Source organism: Cnephaeus nilssonii (genome assembly GCF_951640355.1).
Source record: "Cnephaeus nilssonii genome assembly, chromosome: 19".
Lineage (NCBI taxonomy): Eukaryota > Metazoa > Chordata > Mammalia > Chiroptera > Vespertilionidae > Cnephaeus > Cnephaeus nilssonii.
The window spans coordinates 18,323,940-18,345,454 of NC_137090.1; the positions used below are offsets into that span (position 1 = coordinate 18,323,940).

The 21,515-nt window shown below is 45.4% G+C and overlaps 1 protein-coding gene across 1 annotated transcript; it reads right to left on the minus strand.

Annotated features, from left to right (window-relative positions):
- Positions 1-13: 13 nt before the first annotated feature.
- On the minus strand, positions 14-7,452 carry LOC307115267 (UPF0450 protein C17orf58). The gene is made up of 4 exons (XM_079798425.1): positions 7,370-7,452; positions 4,707-5,219; positions 4,266-4,457; positions 14-3,637 (listed from the first exon to the last, which is right to left on the minus strand). Exons 1-4 carry the CDS (start codon positions 7,443-7,445, stop codon positions 3,447-3,449), a joined length of 972 nt encoding a protein of 323 aa, XP_079654551.1. The 5' UTR covers positions 7,446-7,452; the 3' UTR covers positions 14-3,446.
- Positions 7,453-21,515: the final 14,063 nt, after the last annotated feature.

Genomic DNA, 21,515 nt, shown 5'->3' on the forward strand with positions numbered 1-21,515 from the left:
GCTATTTTTCCCCCCCTCCCCCAATAATCCAAGTAGTAAAATGCTCATTTGTGATCGTTAGGATTTTTCTACCCAGTCTTTGGATTTGTAAATATATTTATTTACATCAATGGGTTTCCTTGGCTAAAGGTATTTTCAGTGCTTGTTATGTTTCATCTGCCAAATTCACACTCCTTGAAACTGTTTCAGGGAAAGTATTTTCATAACATCGATAACGCTGTTTTTGCTCCTATCCAAATTCTGCAGGATTTGATTTTAGTTAATGTCCTGCAATAGGTAGGTTTTTTAAAGTTTTGAACTTTTAGAGATATTTTCTAAAGTGAAACAGTTACCATTTTATATATCAAGTGGCCTGGAGTGGTTTTTAGAGACACTGACAGTTGCTGTGGTTTGTAATCTACAAATAAAAGTTCTTTCCCTGTCCGTGTTCATTTCTATTCGGCAGACTCCCTGCATCTTTGTGTATTTCTGATGTTATTAAAGAGCCAACCTGGTGACCTTTCAAATATGCACTCTTACAGACTGAGCGACACAGCACGCTGTGGTTACTGCAGAACTCACTCTGCTGTGACAGGCTGTTACCTGTAAGCCTCAGATTTGGAGCCCTTAAAATGAGAATGGTATCTCACGGGCAAAGTAATGCCTTATACGTACTTAGAGCCGACTGAGAAGTCTTCTTAATAATTTTTTTAATCCTCACCCAAGGATATGTTTTGATTTTAGAGAAAGAGGGAGAGAGAGAGAAACATCAATTAGTTACCTTCCATATGCGCCCAAGGGGGGTTTGAACCCACAACCCAGGTATGTGCCCTGACTGGGAATGGAACCCGCAACCTTTGTGGTGTAGGGGGTGACACTCCAACCAACAGCCACCTAGCCAGGGCTGTAATAATTTGAAATATTCTGAGATCCTTCTATTTACTTAGAATAAAATAGCAAAACAGGCTTTTAAATCACATCCCAATTGATCCAATTGGGACCAAATTCAGCTGAAGAAATAGGCTGTGTTTTTTAAATTATAAAGTCCTGTTCCTGAAATTGAATTGGTGTATTATAGGTCAGTTTTTAGGTAAAAAGGTAAAAGCTAGTACCAAAAGAAGTGTATGTTACCAAAAGAAAAGTCTTTTTTTTTTTTCCCCTTGAACTCAGTCTCCTGTGCCCATCCCCATGCCCACCACTGCTCTAACTCATTTGAGCCTCATTCTTGTCATTGCAAACCTGGTCTTAAATGATGGCCTTAATTTTAAGAGGAAGTTCCTAAGAAGCTGGCCGCGGTGTACGTACTAACCGTATGGCCTTCTAGCATCACGCAGATCACACAGTTCTGGGACATTTTGTGCTTCCAAAACTCAGAAAATAGTACTATCCAATCAGTCTAATCAAACCCTAACCTTCAGGCTCTGTAAAAGTGATAGATTTTTCTTCACTTTTAAACCAGATCATATTTATAACTTTATGCTCTAACATCTGACCATCCAACCAATCCATTTCTCTATCTGGCCATTGTTTTTCCCCACCATGTTGCTCAAGACTACCACTTAGCCTTGACATTTATTGATTTTTTACCGAGAGGAAGAGAGAGGGATAGAGAGTTAGAAACATCGATGAGAACATCGATCAGCTGCCTCCTGTACACCCCCTACTGGGGATGTGCCCGCAACCAAGGTACATGCCCTTGACCGGAATCGAACCTGGGACCCTTGAGTCTGCAGGCCGACGCTCTATCCACTAAGCCAAACCAGTTTCAGCTAGCCTTGACATTTAAAAATTCGGCTTTGGTTTTTGTGACTGCTGCTACTTACGTCTGAGTTCATTTTTATCCTAAAACTAACCCAGAAGCTCCTCACTCACTGTATACTCTACTGCTAACAGGTCATGTAGGAACGCAGTAGATTCTCAGCCTTTCTAGTAGGATTTTTAAGATGGTTGGGCAAGACTCATTTTTGGAAAAATTCTCTAAAAAAAATTTTTTTTCCAGTAACGCTTTAACCACAGAATAATAGAACCTCTCGGCCTTTATTTTACCTCTCTGCCCATGCTTGGGACAAATAAGGTAGCCGTATCTCCCATCACACTCAGATGTTATGTCTTAGGCCAGTGGTCGGCAAAAGCATTTCAACAGAGCGGCAAACCGCGGCGGCTCGCGAGCCGCAGTTTGCCGACCACTGTCTTGGGCTATTGCTACTTGCTTCCCTTAAAGTGTCTCTAAGGGTCCTCAGTGCCGCCCAGCCACTGCGCCTGTGCCACTACAGCTGGACACTTCCTGAGCTCACTGCGAGCATGTCCTTTCAAACCGAACAGGCTGTCTCAAGTGCAGTTCCTCTTTATCTCCCTTTAGGCAGTCATCTTCCCCATGGGTTACCAGTGTCAGTGTTTCAAATGAACTGAAGTACAGCATTTCAAATGAACTGGGGGGAAAAATTGTTCATATTTTTGTGGGTTCAAGTAAAAATCAGTATGAAATTCAGCTAATGGTTAAACTTTTTTTTTATCCCCACTGGAAAATGTTTAAAATTCACGTGCTTGCAAGCTGTCATTGAATATCAGTTCTAGGGTTTGTTGAGTAAGTTTGAGGGACGCTTCTTCCCAAACTTTTGGGGCTCAGTGAGGCTAAAAAAAACAGGTGCATCCAAGATCTGATTTCAAGTCAAGGTTTACTGCTTTACAAAACAAACATGATATTTGGTCTTCATAGAAAAATGACATCAGATACACCCTGAATATGTTTAGCATTGGGATAGCTGACAGTTCAGCACAAAACATAGGTTTTTCGGAGCAGGGAGGCATGAAAATAAACTATCTTACACTTTGGTACATCAGAAACACTTGTTTGAGTAATATTGTGCTTGAATTAAGCCCTTTAATATTCTTTAAGTGTAAAACTTCATAACGTGTCTTGGGCTCTGACCCATATGTTTGATCTATATGACATCATACATGTCTTTGACTAGTGCACTTACTGTTATGTACAGAACTTAAAATGTGATGCTGTAGGTATAACATTTGGTTTGATACGTGATATAAACTATTCAAAGTTGTATATAAAATCAAGGAAATGTTTTTTGTGAACTATTTCTACTGAGAATGTATTTAAATTAAAATAATTAAAAATAAACAGCATGAAGCAGTGATCTGTTAATGGGACAGGTCAGTAGCTATGTGCATAACTAGCACTAAGAATAACTTTGCCACCGAGCTCAGAAGCATACATTTAAGAAGCATCTTGTAACTAAGAAGGTGACAACTTCACGATTAGAGTTGGAACTAGGCAACTAGTTCATAAAAAGGAGCCATGTGCCCTATTGTCAAGGAAGGTCCCATTACAATGGACCTTCACACAAAACATATGTTTTTAGGAGCAGGGATTACATGATTACATGAAGATAGACCTTTTCTGTCTTGATCAATTCCAAGTCTCATGATCCAGAAATGCTGGGGTGGTAAATTCAAATGCATTGGGTGTGAACTGCACCTTGAACTTGCACATCCCTTTTTCGGTTAAACCTTTTCACGTAGCTGCTGCTGCTCCGGAGCAGTCCATCCCCTGGTCGGAGCCGCCCTCTTAGGACCTGGAGCAGAGCTGTAGGGAGCTGCCGTCTCTTATGGTAGATGTGGCCCATCACAATATACCTGCTGCCTGGGGGGAAAGAAAAAGGTGTAAACTCATAGTGTCTTTTAAATGCCATGAAACAATAAGAAAATGTAAGATCCTTAAGAAACGACTAAGCTTGAATCTATTGTCTTGCTCTATTATTTTGAACCTCAGACAACTGGTGGAAACAGTCTAACAATGACCTTTAGAAGAGAACCAGATAATCCACCTGTAAACACAACATTAGAGAACGAGGGTCCTAATCACAATGTATCCACAGGATTTTGCCAGAGCACATCTCTAGAAAGACGGGACAGAGGGTATCGGTGTCCCAACCCTCAAGAAAGATTTTTCTAAACGCAGTTTAGACAGAGCCCCTTATGGTCCCCTTGTTGTCAACGGTGCTTCCAATCATGCACTCAATTCGTCAACTAATATTTACTGAGTGCCTGCTTTGTGCCAATCCGTGCTGTTCCCACCTTTAAGCGGAGGGTGGAGGATTGTTGGAGCTTAAATTAACGGTGGCCAAAATAACACCTGTCGTCCAAATTCTATTAGTCTTGGAATACCCCTCGCCCCCAAAGGTGCTGGGGTGACCGAGCTGTGGCCCCCACGTTACAAATGGTGATGTAAATAAAGTACACATAAAAAGTGGTCAGGTCAGCTTCAATACCGGGTTTCAACTCTGGACATGTCCTATTGCAGCTGGAGGAGTCTAGGGCTAAGATGTGGACTCGGAAGAAAAAGCCGTCCGGAGTGATGTACAGGCGGTTCATCTTGTACAGCCCGTCCCGGTCCACCAGCAGAGTCACCAGCTGGATCCCTGGGCCGACCACGTCCACATCATGCACGATTCCGTTCACTGCTGCTTCAAAACACACAGAGTTTGGACAAATGCATAACGCTCGCTCCCTCCTTCTTTCCCCAGTGCGTTCATCACAAATCAAGACACAGTCCACACGGGTCTGGGGCCTGCAGGACCGAGTCGGTGGGTTTCCCTAGGGTTTTGTGGGGTGTCCGCGCGCATCGCCGAGCGCTCTCGGCTCGGCAGGGCTCGCCGGGCGGCCTGGGCAATGCAGCCCGGGCCCGGGAGGAGCTGCGGGGCGGGGCTCACCGAACTCGCTGGCGCAGTAGGACTCGCGCTCGTCCAGATCCACCCGACAGGCGTGCGCGCAGGGCTCGGCGCCGGGATCCGCGTCGCCCCGTGGCCGATCCTGGCGCGGCGGCGGCGGCGGCGGCGGCGGCGGCGCGGGGAGCGCGGGCGGCGCGGCGGCGCGCGGCCGGTTGGGGTGAGCGAGGCCGTCGAGGGCGCGCGCAGGCGGGCGCGCGGCGGGGAAGCGCAGGGCGAGGGCGCGCGCGCGGAGCGGGGAGTCCTCCAGCGCGGGGGCGCGGCGCGGCGACGCGCGGTTCTCCGCCTGCGGGAGGCGCGGGCTCGGCGGGCCGGCGGGCGCGCGCGCGGCCTCCCGGAAGCCAGTCCGATTCTCGGCGGGCGGCGGGGGCTTCCGGCGCCGCGGGTCCGACCAGGCGGGAGGAGCGGCCTCGGGGACCGGCTGTTCCCGCGGCCCCGGCGGCTCCTCCGCGCTCGGGCCGCCGCCGGGATCGGGGTTCCTGTCGTGGGGCGGCGAGGCTGTCGGGAGAACAGAGGAGAGGCCGGGAGGCTGCGGGAGGGAGGCTGGCCGAGGAGGTGAGGCCGCGGAGGGGAGCAGAGACCGATGGGGAGAAAGAGGACAGGGCCCCGGGAGGGGAGAGGAGAGGGGGGGCAGGGCACACTTAGCAAGGAGATGGGGGGCAGGGCACACTTAGCAAGGAGATGGGGGGCAGTGCACACTTAGCAAGCACCTGCGAGCGGAGACTGGGGAGGCCGGGAGGCCTGGGAGCGAAGAACAGAGAAGGGAGGGCGAGAGGAAGGCGCCCCGGTGGTCAGGGGAGGGAAGCCTCAGCTTCTGGTCCGTTTCCTGGGCCCCAAAGGAAGACGGAGATGAGGGTCTTGCCCTCTAGGAATGAGGCCAGCTAAGAAAACTTTCTCACCACGTGGGAACATTTCGTGTTGTTGTGTGTTTTTTTTTAAGGAACCTTTCCAAATCGATAGCTTTTAAAATGACAACCCCCTGTTTGTTCTAGGACTAAACGTAATTGACAACTGTGGTTGGAGAACAGCTCTTTCTGCCCTCTCTTTAAAGTCTGTATAAACATCCGCCCTCTTGCTTGTACCGATTGTTGAGAAAGTACCGAGAGCAAACCCCAGGGGGCGAGGTCTCCTGTTACAGGTTCTCCCAGTGGTGGAAGCGCCCCTGACAACGGACCTGTTTGGTTTTCCCATCCGTGTTTGCACTGTCATCTTGGTCTCCAGAATCGGGCATTTGTGAGCGGATTTTTATCCGGCTTCTTGGACACCGCTGCCTGGTGAACTCCGGCTAAGAGACGTTGAAAGCCTAGCTGGGAGGCAGAGGCCTCGGGTGAAGTATAATAAAAGCACACACATTGCTTACAATGTCCCCTCCTTTGATGGTGGAGGGAAAAAACTCCTCTAAATGGTACGGCATGCAAACAAATTTTTAAAATTATTAATGATATTCCCCAGGGCTCCAGACAGATTGGTGAGCAAACTTCAGCCAACTCGGAAGCTGGGCAACTTTCCATGCCCAGTTACACAATATCAGCTCCCCGTTTGCCTGGGTCCCAGCGCCCTCCGGACAGGCTCGAGGACCCGTCTTTATTTCCCTCTGTCGTTTGAACCGGCTGGCTTTCAGCATTTCTCTCCTCTTGCACGGAAGAGCTTGGTCCGCCCGTTTGCAGCTCTTGCAACACTTCATTTAAAGTGATTTATCTTGCCACGCTGATAATCTCCTTTAACATCAGCTTTCACCCAGCAGTAATAGCTGGTTACAGTTCATGTTTTTGCAAAGAGGTTGATTCTGACTCATCGTGGCCAACGTTGTCCCCCACACACACAGCTGAATAAAGTCCTGGTGGATATCCAATTCCTGACTGTCAACTGTTGACCTTCCCAACTGCTTCCCCATTGATATCACCATCTGTTGTCCTGGGAAAGATGGGCTGATATTTGGGTTAAATGCCACTGAAGTCACTCCATGTGGAAAAATAGCCCAAAGTAAATTGCCCTGTGAGGTGCGGAAGCTCTTTTCCCAGAGATAGTGACTCGAACAAAACATCCCCCCCCCAAAAAAAAAAAAAAAAAAAAAAGCAAAACAAAAATGCCGCGCCACAGAAAATCCTTATTTCTGCGTTCCCTCCGTAACTTAGGTTCATTCCGTGCCTGGCGTGGTGTGTTTTAAAGCGCAGGTGTGGCGGGGCCATTCGTTGGGGCCACAGGGAGGGGAGGGGGGAGGTCGGGTTTTTGCTCTCTTCGCCCTCGGCCCCCGGGGGGCTCACCCAGCGCTGCGATGACCGCCCGTGGGGCTCGGGCGCAGGTCAGACCCCGCGCTCTTGGGGCGCCCGCCGCCGCCGCGATCCCTGCGGACACGCTCCCTGCGCCGGGAAGGAGCAGCTGCTTAACAGGCAGCGTTCCCTCCAGCCTGCCCGGCTCGCTCCGGAGCATTTCAGCAGCTCAACTGGCTCCTTTCCGAAAAGGCTGCCAAGACACACAGCATCTTGGGGACCCATTTTGCTCCCTACGAACACGGACCCGGACCCGGAGTCTCCTCTCCTGCAACCTCTGGCCCCTTTCTCGTCTCTCTCTTCACCGCGCCCCCTCCCCAGCTCCTACCCCCGGGATCCCAGTCCCTCTCCCGGGGCTCAGCCGTTCATCGATCTTACCTTTTCCCTCCGCCACTGGGGCTTCGGGAGATGATCCCAGGATCAGGCAGAGGAGCCAGAAAGCTCGAGCTGTCATTTTTGCAGACACGGTTCCCAGGCTCTCAAAGCCAGCCCGGGCTTTTTGCTGTTTCTCTCCCCCCCACCCCTTCCCCACACCCCACCCCCCTTCATGCTAATGAGAGGCAGCCTTTGGGGAAACGGGCATCCCTCACTGGACAGACCGTCGGAACCACAGGGAGCCGCGGGGATTTCTCCCAGGTCCTAAGGGGGCCAGCACGTGGCCTCCCGGAGTCGTCCGTGCGAATGTGCCTCCTGCGGCCTCTGAGCAGTGATAACATCCAACCCCCAGCTCAAACCCCGGTGGGTTTGCGGGCTGGGCTGCGGGAGGAGGGGGGGGGTTGGCCAGTGGAGAGAACAGGGTGTTGAGGGGTGAGGGACAGGGTGGGGAGCAGGAGTGATGGGACGCTTTTTCTAGATGAAGTCTACAACCAACAGGCACAGGAGCGCTTAAGACAGCTTGGGCTGGCAGCAGGGAGGTCTCAGATGACAAAGTTCCTCGCAGAATGTGTCGGGGAGTCCAAGAGAAACAAGTCGCCACGTCCTAGGTTTGGTTAAACGATTTTACTATATATACAATTTTTATATTCTAGAACCAGAAGGAAAAAAGCCATCCGCCAAAGAGCTTTTCTTCGTCCTCTCCACACCCCCATGGAAACTGGTCTCTAGTTGGCAGGATTCGCCAAGCCTTTCCCCCGCCAGGTGCTCGGGGACAAAGGTGAACAAAACACCTTCCCAGGTAGGTCTCTGGTGACGGCTCATCTCCCGGAGAAAGGTGACTGGCTGGCTGCTTAGGGCTGAATTCTGAACCAGTCCCGGGCTGAGGAACCTCTTCCTCAGAGGGCACCCAAACAGCATTCACCCAGGGCAGAAACGGGCTCCCCCTCGTAAACCCACCGCCTGCCCCGCGCGGCCCTGCTGTCAATGGCTTCAAACCCAAAAGGAAGGGGAAATGCATGGAGATGAAGGCGTTTTCTCGGGAGCATCTGAGCCAACAGTGAGATGCAGCGGCTGGAAGAAACAGCAAACTTCTGCTGCTTGTGTCTCAGAAATAAATGGTGCGAGTGGACTGACCAGACTCTGGGGGGATCGGGTTTTCCGGAAAGACACTGGAAAGCTGGAAGGAGAACAGTGGCGGGGTGAGAGGGCTGGACGCCACCGTGTTTAAGTTCTTCCGGAGGAACGGGCGACCGGCAGCCTAGACACGCAAGAACACGGGCTGTGTTTTGTGAAAGAACCCGTAGGTTAAAGTTATGAAGTGACAAGTTGGACTTCAGTTGAGGAAAATATGGCCACAACCGAGATCTCCAAGAAAGCCGACTGTAGGGTGGTGACAGAGAGCTCCTGGCCGTTGGGGGCCCTCAAGAGAGCGTCGTTCAGGGGTGCTGTGGGCAGGGTCCTGACCGAGTCTATCGTGGTTTGCGGGATACAGCGAGGCAAACGTGGTCCTCTAGAGAGGAGCTGCGTGTCCAGCCGCCGGCTGGCGGTATGTTGGAGGGGGTCCCCAGGTCCTGTCGTCTGGTTCCCAACTTTCCTCAGCTTGTAACCCAGAGGACGTCAGCGGATCAGCTTCATGGGATTGACTCCTGTTAACCAAGCTCGTAAAAAGCAGATGTACAAACCAGAATGTTACTTATTAATATGCAATGGAGCCCTAGCCGGTTTGGCTCAGTGGATAGAGCGTCGGCCTGCGGACTGAAGGGTCCCAGGTTCGATTCCGGTCAAGGGCATGTACCTTGGTTGCGGGCACATCCCCAGTAGGAGGTGTGCAGGAGGCAGCTGGTCGATGTTTCTCTCTCATCGATGTTTCTAACTCTCTATCCCTCTCCCTTCCTCTCTGTAAAAAATCAATAAAATATATTTTTTTAAAAATGCAATGGAGAGGCTATAGTGAAGGTGATTCCGAGGTCTCATGATGAATCAGAAGGTTGTGTACTGAGCACTACATTGAATTACAGCTGAAGGCAGGCGAGTCTTTCTCATTCAGGTTTTAGAGGAGGACTAAATCGCTCCAGCCACTGCAAGGCTTGATTACAGTCAGTGCCTCCAGCCTCTGGCCGGGACCACATAAACACGGTGAAATTCTCTGAGGTTCTGGGGGCCCAGTTAATCGATGTCCTTAGCTCCCCTTCTTTCACATGTTCTTTCTCTAAGTCAAGTGAAATAAAATTAACTAGGCTTAAACTTTCTCCGTTACAACCACATCTCAGACATACCTGCTGGAGATTATATTCAAGTCACGCAGATCCAATTTGGGGTGTTCCAGAAACTCCTCTGCTGCAGGAATGTTGTGAATGCCCCAAAGCCCACACCCTGCAACGTAGAGGCAGAGATCAGCTGCATGTCTCCCACGTCGAGGTGGCACCGGCCTGGAAGAACTTGCAGGGTCCAGAGCTGGGCAGCATCTGGCTTGCAACTTCCGAACCACACAAATGGTGGGAGGCGCAAGAGCTCAGAGACTGATCTATGTAAGCCAGAATGCCACTTATTAATTAACAAGAAATCTACCCAGGCGAGTGTGCATGCTCGTGTCAGCCTGGCTAACATTCTCTTCCTATAAACAAGCCACGGGGGAAGGCAAATTATCATCATGATGCTTGGTAATATAAGCCAGAGCACGAGGAGTTTGTCATATGATTGGAATGTTTAACAGTATTGGTTTCTCATAGCCTCATGTGTCCATCTCCATAATAGGGGTGTGTGTGTGTGTGTGTGTGTGTGTGTGTGTGGCAGGTGGCAGAATCCAAGAGCCTTCCTCTTTCCTGCCAGTTTCTGGTGTTTTGACTATATCTTTCTGCTTAGCAAATATTTGCTGAGCGTCTACTCTGTGTTGTATAAGAAAGAATTTGTGCCAGCTTCCTGGCATGGAGCTCCTAAGACCCTTGGAATTTCCCAAGTGATAGAGGTGTCTTTGTTATTCATGAGCTTCCTGGATCACACCGGAGTTTATGCTAATGAGGGGACTCTTGGAAAGATCCCTTTGATGGGAGCTGGGACCAGAAAGAACAGCCATGCAATTAAATGGTCAAGACTTGGAGCCACCTGGACCTCCAAGGAGGAGAGAGAGGCTGGAGATTGGGCTCACTCGGGTGGGCAGTGATTCGCCCCATCCTGCCTACCAGCAAACCCCAGCGAACAGTCCGTGGCGCTCGGTGAACCCATTAACGTGTAGGGAAGGTGCTGCGCCCTGTTCCATGCAGAGAGAACAAGGGAGCGTTGCCATTGGGCCCTCCCAGGTCTCGCTGTACCTGTCTCTCATTTGGCTGCTCCAGATCTGTATCCTTTACAATAAAACTGTGATCGTACGTACAGCACCTTCCTCAATTCTGTGAGCCATTGCAAAGAACCATCACATCTGAGGGGGGTTGTGAGAACCCCCAGGTTTGTTGCCAGTTTTTATTTAGTTAAAATATCATCAAAATATTATTACAAACTCTTTGTGAACGTGAAATCTCATAACTGCATAACACGTTCTCTTTCAAACAAACCATAATTTGGAATGTTTTAGGCTGCTCTCAGTTTTTGCCACTGTAAAACTTTCTGTGTCTCCATCAACAGAGAAATGGCTGGCTACGGCGTGACGTAGTGGAATACTGTAGGGCAGGTACTGTCGGCATTTTTGGCAGATAGTTCTTTGCTGTGCTTTGTAGGACTTTGACCAGTATGCCCGGCCTCATCCACCGCATACCAATAGCACCCTGCCTCCAGCTGTGACAACCTACACTGTCCCCAAATGTCTCCTGGGGGCAAAATCATGACCCATATTCATTGCTAACACAGCAATGAAAATAAATGAGCTACAATTACAAAAGCACAATAGAGACGAATCTCATAAAGATGATGTCAAGTAAAAAAAAGTCCAATTTCCTCTTTATAAGGTTCACAAATAGGCAAAACTAATCTATGGAGTTACAAGTCAGGATAATGGTCATTCTTGGGAGTAGGTCTTGACTAGAAAGAATACTGGGGAGGGGAGTCTCTGATGCTATAGTTTTCTAGAGTTTGACTTACTAATTTTTGATATCTTAAATAAGAAGTGGTATTAGTTTATATAGTCAAATATGTCATATCCCAGCATGCCCTAGTCGATTTGGCTCAGTGGATAGAGCGTTGGCCTGTGGGCTGAAGGGTCCCGGGTCTGATTTTGGTCAAGGACATATGCCCAGCTTGCAGGCTCGATCTCCAGTAGCGGGTGTGCAAGAGGCAGCCAATCAGTGATTCTCTCTCATCATTGATGTTTCTATCTCTCTCTCCCTCTCCCTTCCTCTCTGAAATCAATAAAAATATATATTTTTTAAAAAGATGTCATGTAAAAAAAAAAAAAGATGTCATGTAGTTTATAACATCTTTCATCCCTTTATAAAAGCTTAAATTTATACAAGTAATACATATTCATTCCAGAATTGCATATTACAGATAAGAAAAAATAAAAAATTAAATGTAATTCTATTGTCTAGAAAAAACTATTATAAATATTCTGGTGTGTCCATTTTCAGACTTTTTCTACACATATATGTACATGTAAATATATGTTACATAATTTCTTTCTGTAAAAGTAGGATGATGGCCGAAACCGGTTTGGCTCAGTAGATAGAGCGTTGGTCTGCGGACTGAAGGGTCCCAGGTTCGATTCCGGTCAAGGGCATGTACCTTGGTTGCGGGCACATCCCCAGTGGGGGTTGTGCAGGAGGCAGCTGGTCGATGTTTCTCTCTCATTGATGTTTCTAGCTCTCTGTCCCTCACCCTTCCTCTCTGTGGAAAATCAATAAAATACATTTTTTTAAAAAGTAGGATGATGGCGTATACATATCTATTATTGATTTGAGAGAGAGGAAGGAAGAGACTGAAAGAGAGAGAGAGACAGAGACAGCAAGAAACATCGATGTGTAAGAGACACATCGATTGATTGCTTCCTGCACCTGCCTAACCTGGGCTGGGGATAGAACCTGCAGTTACATGCCCTTGACTGGGAATCAAACCCTTGACCCTTTGGTGTGCAGGCCAACCTTCTAACCGGCCAGGGCGACGTGTTTTTTTTTTTTTGTTTTTTGCTTAATTTTAATGATTTGTCAGCATCTTGTCATTTCAATAAGCAGGATTCCATAATCATTTTTATTGACTGAATTCCTAAACATTGAATTGCTGAGTCAAAGGATATGATACTTCAATATTTTTGCTGCGTGTTGCTGAGCTGTCCTCAGACATGCTTTATCAGTGTACACTGAGCAGCATTCAGCGCAGGCATGCACCAATGCCTCTTTCTCCACGTTGGGATAGGAAACATCAGTATTTGAGATCCTTGCTGTTCTGAAGAGGTTTTTTCTTTTTTCTTTTTAATTTCCATGTAAATTCTTATAAAAATATTTTTTCAATTACAGTTGCCACTCAATATTGTTTTATATTAGTTTCAGGTGTATAGCATAGTGGTAGACATTTACATAATTTACCCAGTGCTTCCCCGGGATAAGTCTAGTACCCACCTGGCACCATATATCATTATTACAATATTATTGACTATATTCCCTAAGCTGTACTTTACATCCTCGTGACTATTTTGTAACTACCAATTTGTACTTCTTACTCCCTCCACCTTTTTCACCCTGAAGAAGTTTTTTTAAAGGTTTCTCTTTAATTCCCATTTTTTTTTCATTGCGCGTGATATTGTACACTTTTTTTGTAGATTTATTGGCCATTTGGATTTCTTTTAATTTCCTGTTCATATTCCTTGTCTATTTATTAGGATGTTCATATTGTCCTTTATGAGTTTAAGAACTATTTATAGTCTAAGAATTTTAACTCTTTGTCCATTATACAGCATGGAGCAAAAGTAGGTTTACAGTTGTTTATACAGAAAATAATACAATAATTACTAAATAATAATACAAGAATAAACTCTATGTATCAAGAACTCACAACACCTACTTTTGACCCACCCTGTATATATTGCAACTATTTCCTCACAGAATTTCATTTGACTTGTAACTTCTTAGTGATTTTTTTGGCCAGAGAACGTTTACATTTCGCATAGTAAAATCCATCAATCTCTTGTCTAACAATGTCCCTGGTGTCTTTGTCATGCTTAGAAAGCCTTTCTCCATCTCAAAAAATATATAAACCTATATTTTTCTAGTGCTTGTAGTAAAATCACGATTCCATCTGGAATTTATTTTGGTATGTAGTATGAGGTAAGAATCTAATTTTATTTTTTTCTCAAATAACTAGGAAGTTGTCTAATCCAATTGGCAAATAAATTCATCCTTTCCCAACATTGAGATGTCACCCTTAACATAAAGCAGCGATTTTCAACCAGCGTGCCACAAGAATTTTTAAAACATGCATACCTGACTACTTAATTACAGGCGTTGACCTGTCTTCCCTTAGATTGTCAAATTAAAAAAAATGACAACAACCAACACAACAATAGCTGCCCAATGTGAATGAATCAAAATTATACCTATTTTTTTTGTCAGATTGACAAAAAATATATTTTTTGATGTGCCGCAGAATGCTAGTAATTAGTTTATATGTGCCATGAGATGAAATAGATTGAAAATCACTGACATATTTGTCCACAGTGGGGCATGGTTATAGTTATCATGTTGTTATAACATACTAGAGGCCCAATGCACGAAATTCGTGCAAGGGGCTCGGCCCTCGGAGCCCCAGCTTCATCTGGAAGGTCGCCCGAAAGGTCATTAGGCTGTCGGGTCTAATTAACATATTACCCTTTTATTATTATAGTTATTTATTTGAAAAATTTGTTTTTGATATGATAGTGTTTGTTTTTCTTTCAAGTTAACTTTAGAATTATTCTGCTAAGTTTAAGAATCCTGTTGGTTTTATTGAATTTGCATTACATGTATAGATTAACTTGTAAAGGATTTGACAGCTTTTCTGTATTGTCTTTCTGTCCATGAAGATAAAATATCTACATTTCTTTGAGTCTTCTTTTCCCTCTGTCAAAATATTATCATTTTCTTCACCTAAGCTCTACACTTTTCTTGTTAAATGTATTTCCTGAGTATTCTATAGTTTTAATGCAATTTGGAAAGATCATTTTTCCCTTTATATTTTCTAACTGGTTTTTCTAGGTATATAGAAAAAGGATGGATTTGTGTGTATATCTATACTTACTGTTTATACCCCAATTTGTGCATATCCAAAAATAGTCCAAACTATTTTCAATTGATTCCCTTGGGTTTTCCCAGTAAAAAAACATATACTCTATAAATAATGATATTTTGCCTCTTCCTCTCAAATATTTATTTAACTTTTTACTGCATTGATGAGAACTTTCCAAACTTTGTTGAATAATGTCATAGTCATCATCTTTGTCTTAGTGGTATTCCTCGTTAGTAGAGAACACCTCAAATGTCCCATTTTCTTTAAACTTTTTTTTAAATATATTTTTATTGATTTTTTACAGAGAGGAAGGGAGAGGGATAGAAAGCTAGAAACATCGATGAGAGAGAAACACCGACCAGCCGCCTCCTGCACGCCCCCCACCGGGGATGTGCCCGCAACCAATGTACATGCCCTTGACCAGAACCGAACCCGGGACCCCCCAGTCCGCAGACCGATGCTCTATCCACAGAGCCAAACCGGTTTTGGCAAATGTCCCATTTTCAAGTGACTAAAGACTTGATTCCCTTCAAGAACATTGAGCTATATTTATCTGTACACCCACACCATTTTTACTTAGGAATCTGAGAAATATTTCTATTCTACTGTGACTTTCTTAATATTGATTATCGGACTGTGTCTTTTATATATTGTATCTTTTCTCTAATCATTTTGATCTCTTTTTCATTTTCATTCTAGGACAGTGGTCGGCAAACTCATTAGTCAACAGAGCCAAATATCAACAGTACAACGATTGAAATTTCTTTTGAGAGCCACATTTTTTAAACTTAAACTATATAGGTAGGTCCATTGTTATTAACTTAATTAGGGTACTCCTAAGCTGGCCTTTGCTAAAAACTCAAGGCGCCAAAGAGCCGCATGTGGCTCGAGAGCCTCAGTTTGCTGACCACTGTTCTAGGAGAGGTTCTTGAATTTGTACATTATGTCACTGAGTTTGTTTTCAGTAGTATCACCTCTGCCTTGGCTCCTTCCAATAAGGATTTAATCCTAAGGAATTATTATTAGTTAACTCCTATTTTGGTTCTTCCTATTGTTCTTCTATCTGCGTCTACTCACTTCTGCAGTTTCCTGATTCACAAGGACCATCTCTTTTGTACTTTTGTGGGAATGCCTAGCTGTTTTTTGATACTGTCTTCACAATTCTTTGTCATCGCAATTTGAGGTATACTGTTCCTCCAAGCATTTTTAAGGGGAAGGTATTTTTATTTTATTTTTAATATTTGTTATTTTTCAATTACAGTTGACATTCAATATTATATTAGTTTCAGGTGTTCAACAGTGTTAGGCATTTATATAACATGAAGTGATCACCCCAATAAGTCTAGTACCCACCTGGCTCTATACAAAATTACCACAATATTATTGACTATATTCCCTATGCTGTACTTTACATCCTTAGGACTGTTTTGTAACTGCCAATTTGTACTTGTTAATTCCTTCACCTTTTCCACTAAGCCTCCCAACCCCCCTCCCATCTGGCAATCAGGGAAGATATTTTTATTACAAAAGATTAATAATTAATTTACATTCAGAAAATTATTGAGAATAATATAATGAATACTTGTTTAAGCATGACCCAGTTTTTGCCAAATGTTAACTTTATTTTTTGTCCTATGTACTTCATATTTTCTAGTTTAAAAATAATTACAAACCCAGTTGGTGGTAACCAGTCTCCAAATGGCTGGCCCCCAATGATCCTCACTCCCTGATATTCACACCCCCAGTGTCTCCACCCACATTGTAGCAGGACTAATCTGGCAAACAGCATATGGGAGAAGTGATATGTATTCCCAAAAATGAGATTACAAATAGACTGAACTCTCATCTTGGGCATGCCTTCTTTCTTCCTTTTAAATCATTTGCTCTGGGGAAAGCCAGCTGCCATGTTGGGGGCAGACACTCAAGCAGCCTACAGCCTACGGGAGGCCCACATAGCAAGGAACTGAAGTCCTCAGCCTGTAGCAGTAAGATATTGAGGCCTGCTGCTCTAGCCGGCTTGGCTCAGTGGATAGAGTGTTGGCCTGCAGACCAAAGGGTCCTAGGTTCGATTGGGGGCGGGGGGCGGTGCAAGGGGGCAGCCAATCAATGATTCTCTCTCATCATTGATGTTTCAATCTCTCCTTCTCCCTCCCTCTCTGAAATCAATAAAAATATATCTTAAAGAAAAGATTTGGGTTGGGTCTTCAACATATAGATTTTGGGGTGATATAAACAATGACCCCTGTCTATTGATTCAGCACCATGAAGAGTCCCATGGTCAACGGGCAGCCTCAGCTTCCCATGAATGGAACCATGACAGTGTGTGTCCCAGTTTAAATATTTCTCCCTTGGGCTCTAGGACCTTTGCAACTACTGAGTCCCGGATCACTGGTAAGGAAAGCAAACCATTCTCCCAGTGAATCATTAAGGACATAGTGGGAGGGGCCACTCTCCAGGTGCAAACTGGCAATGTCTCAACCCAGGAGTGGTGATGCTGGCAGAAGCCCTGCAAGCAAGGAGAGCAAATCCACACCCAGAACACGGGTCTGTCCCTGTGAGGGGCAGGCGCTGTCCACACGCAGTCTGGTCCTTGCAAACTAGGGATTATTGTTACCTCTAGGAGTCTGACCTTCCCTTTGGAGAAGCGCCCTCTGCTGGCCTTTCCTAAGACCCGAGGCTAGAGCATCTTCTCCCTCCATTGTTCCTCATTGCTTTTAGTAGCTTTCCCCTTTTATTTGAGGAGTTTCAGATATCTCCTGGTTTCATTGATGGTGTTTGTGGTTCTGCTTCTCATCCCCCTGGTTGCTTTTATGGGATTTCCACGAGGAGTGGAGAAAAATGGCAACTTTATTGTATGTTTAATACTGCAACCCGGTAAAGTGTAAAGTTTGACAATTCTGAATGTCAACAGTATCGGATTGTATTTTAATATTTATTCTGGTGTATTCTCTGAAATTCTAAAATGAGTTTTGAAAATTTGAACTAATACACTACTAATAAATATTTGTATGTATCCAAGATTTAAAAATTAAAATTCCAAAGGGATCTAGTATAAAAACAAGCAAAATTAAACAAAGCTGTTAGAAATAAAGCTCCTGGCCCTAACTGGTTTGGCTCAGTGGATAGAGCGTCGGCCTGCAGACTGAAGGGTCCTGGGTTCGATTCCAGTCAAGGCATGTACCTTGGTTGTGGGCACGTCCCCAGTAGGGGGTGTGCAGGAGGCAGCTGATTGATGTTTCTCTCTCATCAATGTTTCTAACTCTCTAGCCCTCTTCCTTCCACTCTGTAAAAAAAATCAATAAAACATATTAAAAAGAAAAAGAAATAAAGCTCCTGGTCACCCTGGGAGGAGGTAGTGATTGGAGGGAACTCAAGGGGGGCTCCTGCAGTGATTAATGCCCCATTTCTTGATCTGGGTGCCGGCTCTACAAGTGTGTTGAGTTCGTGAACATAATTGAACTGCACACATGAAATGTGACTTTTCTACGCGTATATTACACGTTGATAGTCATTTTTTTAACTGATAAGTAGAATAGCCTACAATTAAAAATAAAGCACGATCCTAGTAAACACATGATATTTATCTGGGTCAGTCAAAATGGAAAGGAGAAATGTATGCAAAAACTTTAAATATCTGAATTTTGCTATATTCTTTCATTTATTAAGGATTCTATCTTTGATTATAGGTATAATATACCTTTCTGTGGGGAAAATGAGTTTCTCCATATAATTGGGACTGTAGTCATTAATTGCTACTGGGGACAAACACTAGCCTATATACTATAGCGTGAATTCCAACATTTTGGGGTTCTGCCATGGTTTGTCTCCTCACGTGCCCGCCTGGTCCCTTAGTGATGTTGGGCTTCCCAGGATTGGGCCCTAGACTCAGCAAGGATCCCCCCTTACCTTGAGCATCCCCCGAATTATGTTTGAAAGCATCTTGGACCTACTCTTCCCTTTGGTGTTAACAAAATGGATTCCACTGAGCTGCCCTACAGCCATTAGAGATATGAGAAAAATGTTAAGGAAGTCAGCACCCACATAAAGAAAATGGGCTACCCTGACACAGTGACATTTATGCCAGTTTCTGGTTGGGATGGTGACAACATGCTGGAGTCAAGTGCTAACATGCCTTGGTTCAAGGCATGGAGAGTCACCTGTCAAGATGTCAAATGCCAGCAGAACCACGTTGCTTGAAACTCTGATTGCATCCTGCTGCCAGCAACTCATCCAACTGGATAAGACCTTGTGTCTGCCCCTCCAGGATGTCTGCAAAATTGGTGGTATTGCTACTGTCCCTGTGGGCCAAGTGGAGACTGGTGTTCTCAGACTTGGCATGGGGGTCACCTTGACTCCAGTCAACATTACAAAGGAAGTAAGTACAACTGAAAGAAAACAGCAAACGGCCGAAATGTACCATGCACATTTGTCACAACTAAGACAGCAACACTAGTACATTACTGGTAACCCAACTGCAGACTGTGTTCTGATTCCACTGGTTTTTCCATTAGTGCCTTTTTTCTGTTTCAGGCTCAAATTCAGGACACTACATTGCATTTAGTGTATAGTAGTTTTTCAAGAGTAGGAGTTTACTCAGTGATATTCTTCCTGTACAAGTTCTGCAAGAAGAGTTTAAACTTTTTCAAGCTAGTCAACTGACCAGGCCTGGAAAGCTTAAATTCTGATTTTCTTTCATCACACAAATTTGCAAATAAAACATAGACACAGAGACCACCCCCAACCCCAAAAGCCATACGTTTTAACTGCAATTTATTGTTCATAATAGTTTAGAGACAGGAACCATAAATTATGCCTATTATATTTGTGTGTTGTAACAGCACAATTGCTTTTCTATGAACTCAACTTAGCACTTGAAATAAATGTTTGGAGCCAGCACAGTTGGATCTGCTCACATACCCCTTGGGACAAGGATGAGGAGAAAGTTTTGCATGTGTGGCTGTCCATGGTGAAGCTCACCTTGAAAAGGCAGACAGAAAAAGGAATGGAGCCATCTGTCTTGTAAAAAAGATGGAAAACCCCACTTTTGGATCACTCCTTGGCTTTCACTTACAAAACCTCAATTGCAATGTTTTTAAAACACGGAGATGCGTTTCCTAATTTGTCAAGACAATCCTCCCCGAGGTCGCTGCAGAGACTGAAATAACCACATTTCAGAGTCTATTTTTACTGATTTCAGTATATCATCGCCTTTTTTCCTTCCACCAAAAGAAAGCTCTGCACGACCCAGATGGGACTCGAACCCACAATCCCCAGCTCCGGAGGCTGATGCCTTATCCATTAGGCCACTGGGTCACCACACGAGCAGCTCTCTCACAACGCCCTCTTACGCGATGCCATCATCACGCCCCGCCCCTGCGCTCCGCGGCCCTGCGTCGGGCGGTGAGTTTTAGAAGCCGCCCCAACGGCGGCAGCGCGCGCGCCTGCGCCCTTGTGCACCCTTGGCCTAGACTTCGGGCCAATCCTGGGCGCCTGCGCGTGGCTCTCCACGCCCCGGTTTCTCCCTGTCCGCTGGGTTTTTTTTTTGGGGGGGGAGGTTCTTTTCCGTGGGTGCACATTACTCGCACTTGGGGAACTTTAAGCAAAATTCCACTGGCTGTGCTCCCCCCACTTTAATTCTGTGTCCTTGGGCAGGACCTGGCGCCTGCATTTGACAGAGTTCCCCGGACCTTTCTCTGCCCCCCGCGCCCCCCTTCAGCCTTCCCACCCCTCGCAGGCCCTTCCTTCCCGTTCTTTCCTGCATTTCTTCAAGGGACATTCACTTAATAAACTACTGTGTGCCGAGGACTGTTGCGGGATCCCAAGGCAATCAGGCTTTCCTTTAAATCCGCCCTTCTACCCCGCTTACCTACATTTATTTTTCTCCTCTTTCCTTCCGGATGAAAGGGAAAATGGAGAGGTTTCTAGTTATGACGGCAGGGTAGGTAAATGGGGTACTGGCATCCTCCCACAACCACGTCAAAATTACCACCAAACTACAGAGCAGCACAATTCCATTGTTTTCTTGGACCCATCATACCTGTTCATTGTAAAACTATAAAACATGGGTAAAGCCAAACGGAAAAAAAAAAAAGAAAAATGACTGTAATCCTACCATTCAGAGTTAAACGCTATTTAAAGTTTTGGTGAGTTTAAATCTTGTCTGTGTGTCACGGTTTTATCTGTGCGTCATGAGCCATCCAGGAAATGCTTTTCATGGAAACTAAGACAGTATTAGTGAATAATAATTAACGAATTCATCCAGCACTGATGGTGCAGAAGTGATGGGTAACACTGTCACCTTAGTGAATTAAGACAGTGGCACCAAATGGTATTTTCACCTTCATGCCCTGGAAGTGTGTGTGTGGGGGGAGGGGAAGTCAACTTCACTTAAGAATGTCCTTGATAATGCTATAAGAATTAATTAAGTCTCCCCCCTTGAGTACACTTTTGTTGTTGTTAATCTTTACTGGTGAAAGTATTACATATGTCCCCTTTTTTCTCCCATTGGCTCCTTATTCCCCCCGCCTCCCCCCCCCCCCACACACACCTCAGCCCTCTACAACCATATTGTCTGTGTCCATGGATTCTGCATATATGCATACAGATTCTTTGGTTGATTTCTTCCCGCCCACCCAGTCATCCCCACCTTCCCTCTGAGATTCGACAGTCTGTTCCATGCTTCTGTCTCTGGACCTATTTGTTCAACAGTTTATTTTGTTCATTAGATTCCATATATGAATGAGATCATGTGATACTTGTTTTTCTCTGACTAGTTTATTTTGCTTAGCATAATACTCTCCAGGTCCCTCCATGCTGTCTCAAAGGATAAAAGATACTTCTTTTTTACAGCTGCATAATATTCCATGGTGTAAATGTACCACAGCTATTTTATCCACTCATCTACTGAGGGGCACTTGAGCTGTTTTCAGATCTTAGCTATTGTAAATTGTGCTGCTATGAACATAGG

What these genes read in the sequence shown, in the direction of transcription:
- LOC307115267 (XM_079798425.1), bottom strand. Translation starts at nt 7,445, where the DNA reads ATGACAGCTCGAGCTTTCTGGCTCCTCTGCCTGATCCTGGGATCATCT. An exon ending in CTACTGCGCCAGCGAGTTCG is followed by an intron (nt 4,458 to 4,706) that starts GTGAGCCCCGCC and finishes GTTTTGAAGCAG; the next exon opens with CAGTGAACGGAATCGTGCAT. An exon ending in ATGTCCAGAGTTGAAACCCG is followed by an intron (nt 3,638 to 4,265) that starts GTATTGAAGCTG and finishes CTTTCCCCCCAG; the next exon opens with GCAGCAGGTATATTGTGATG.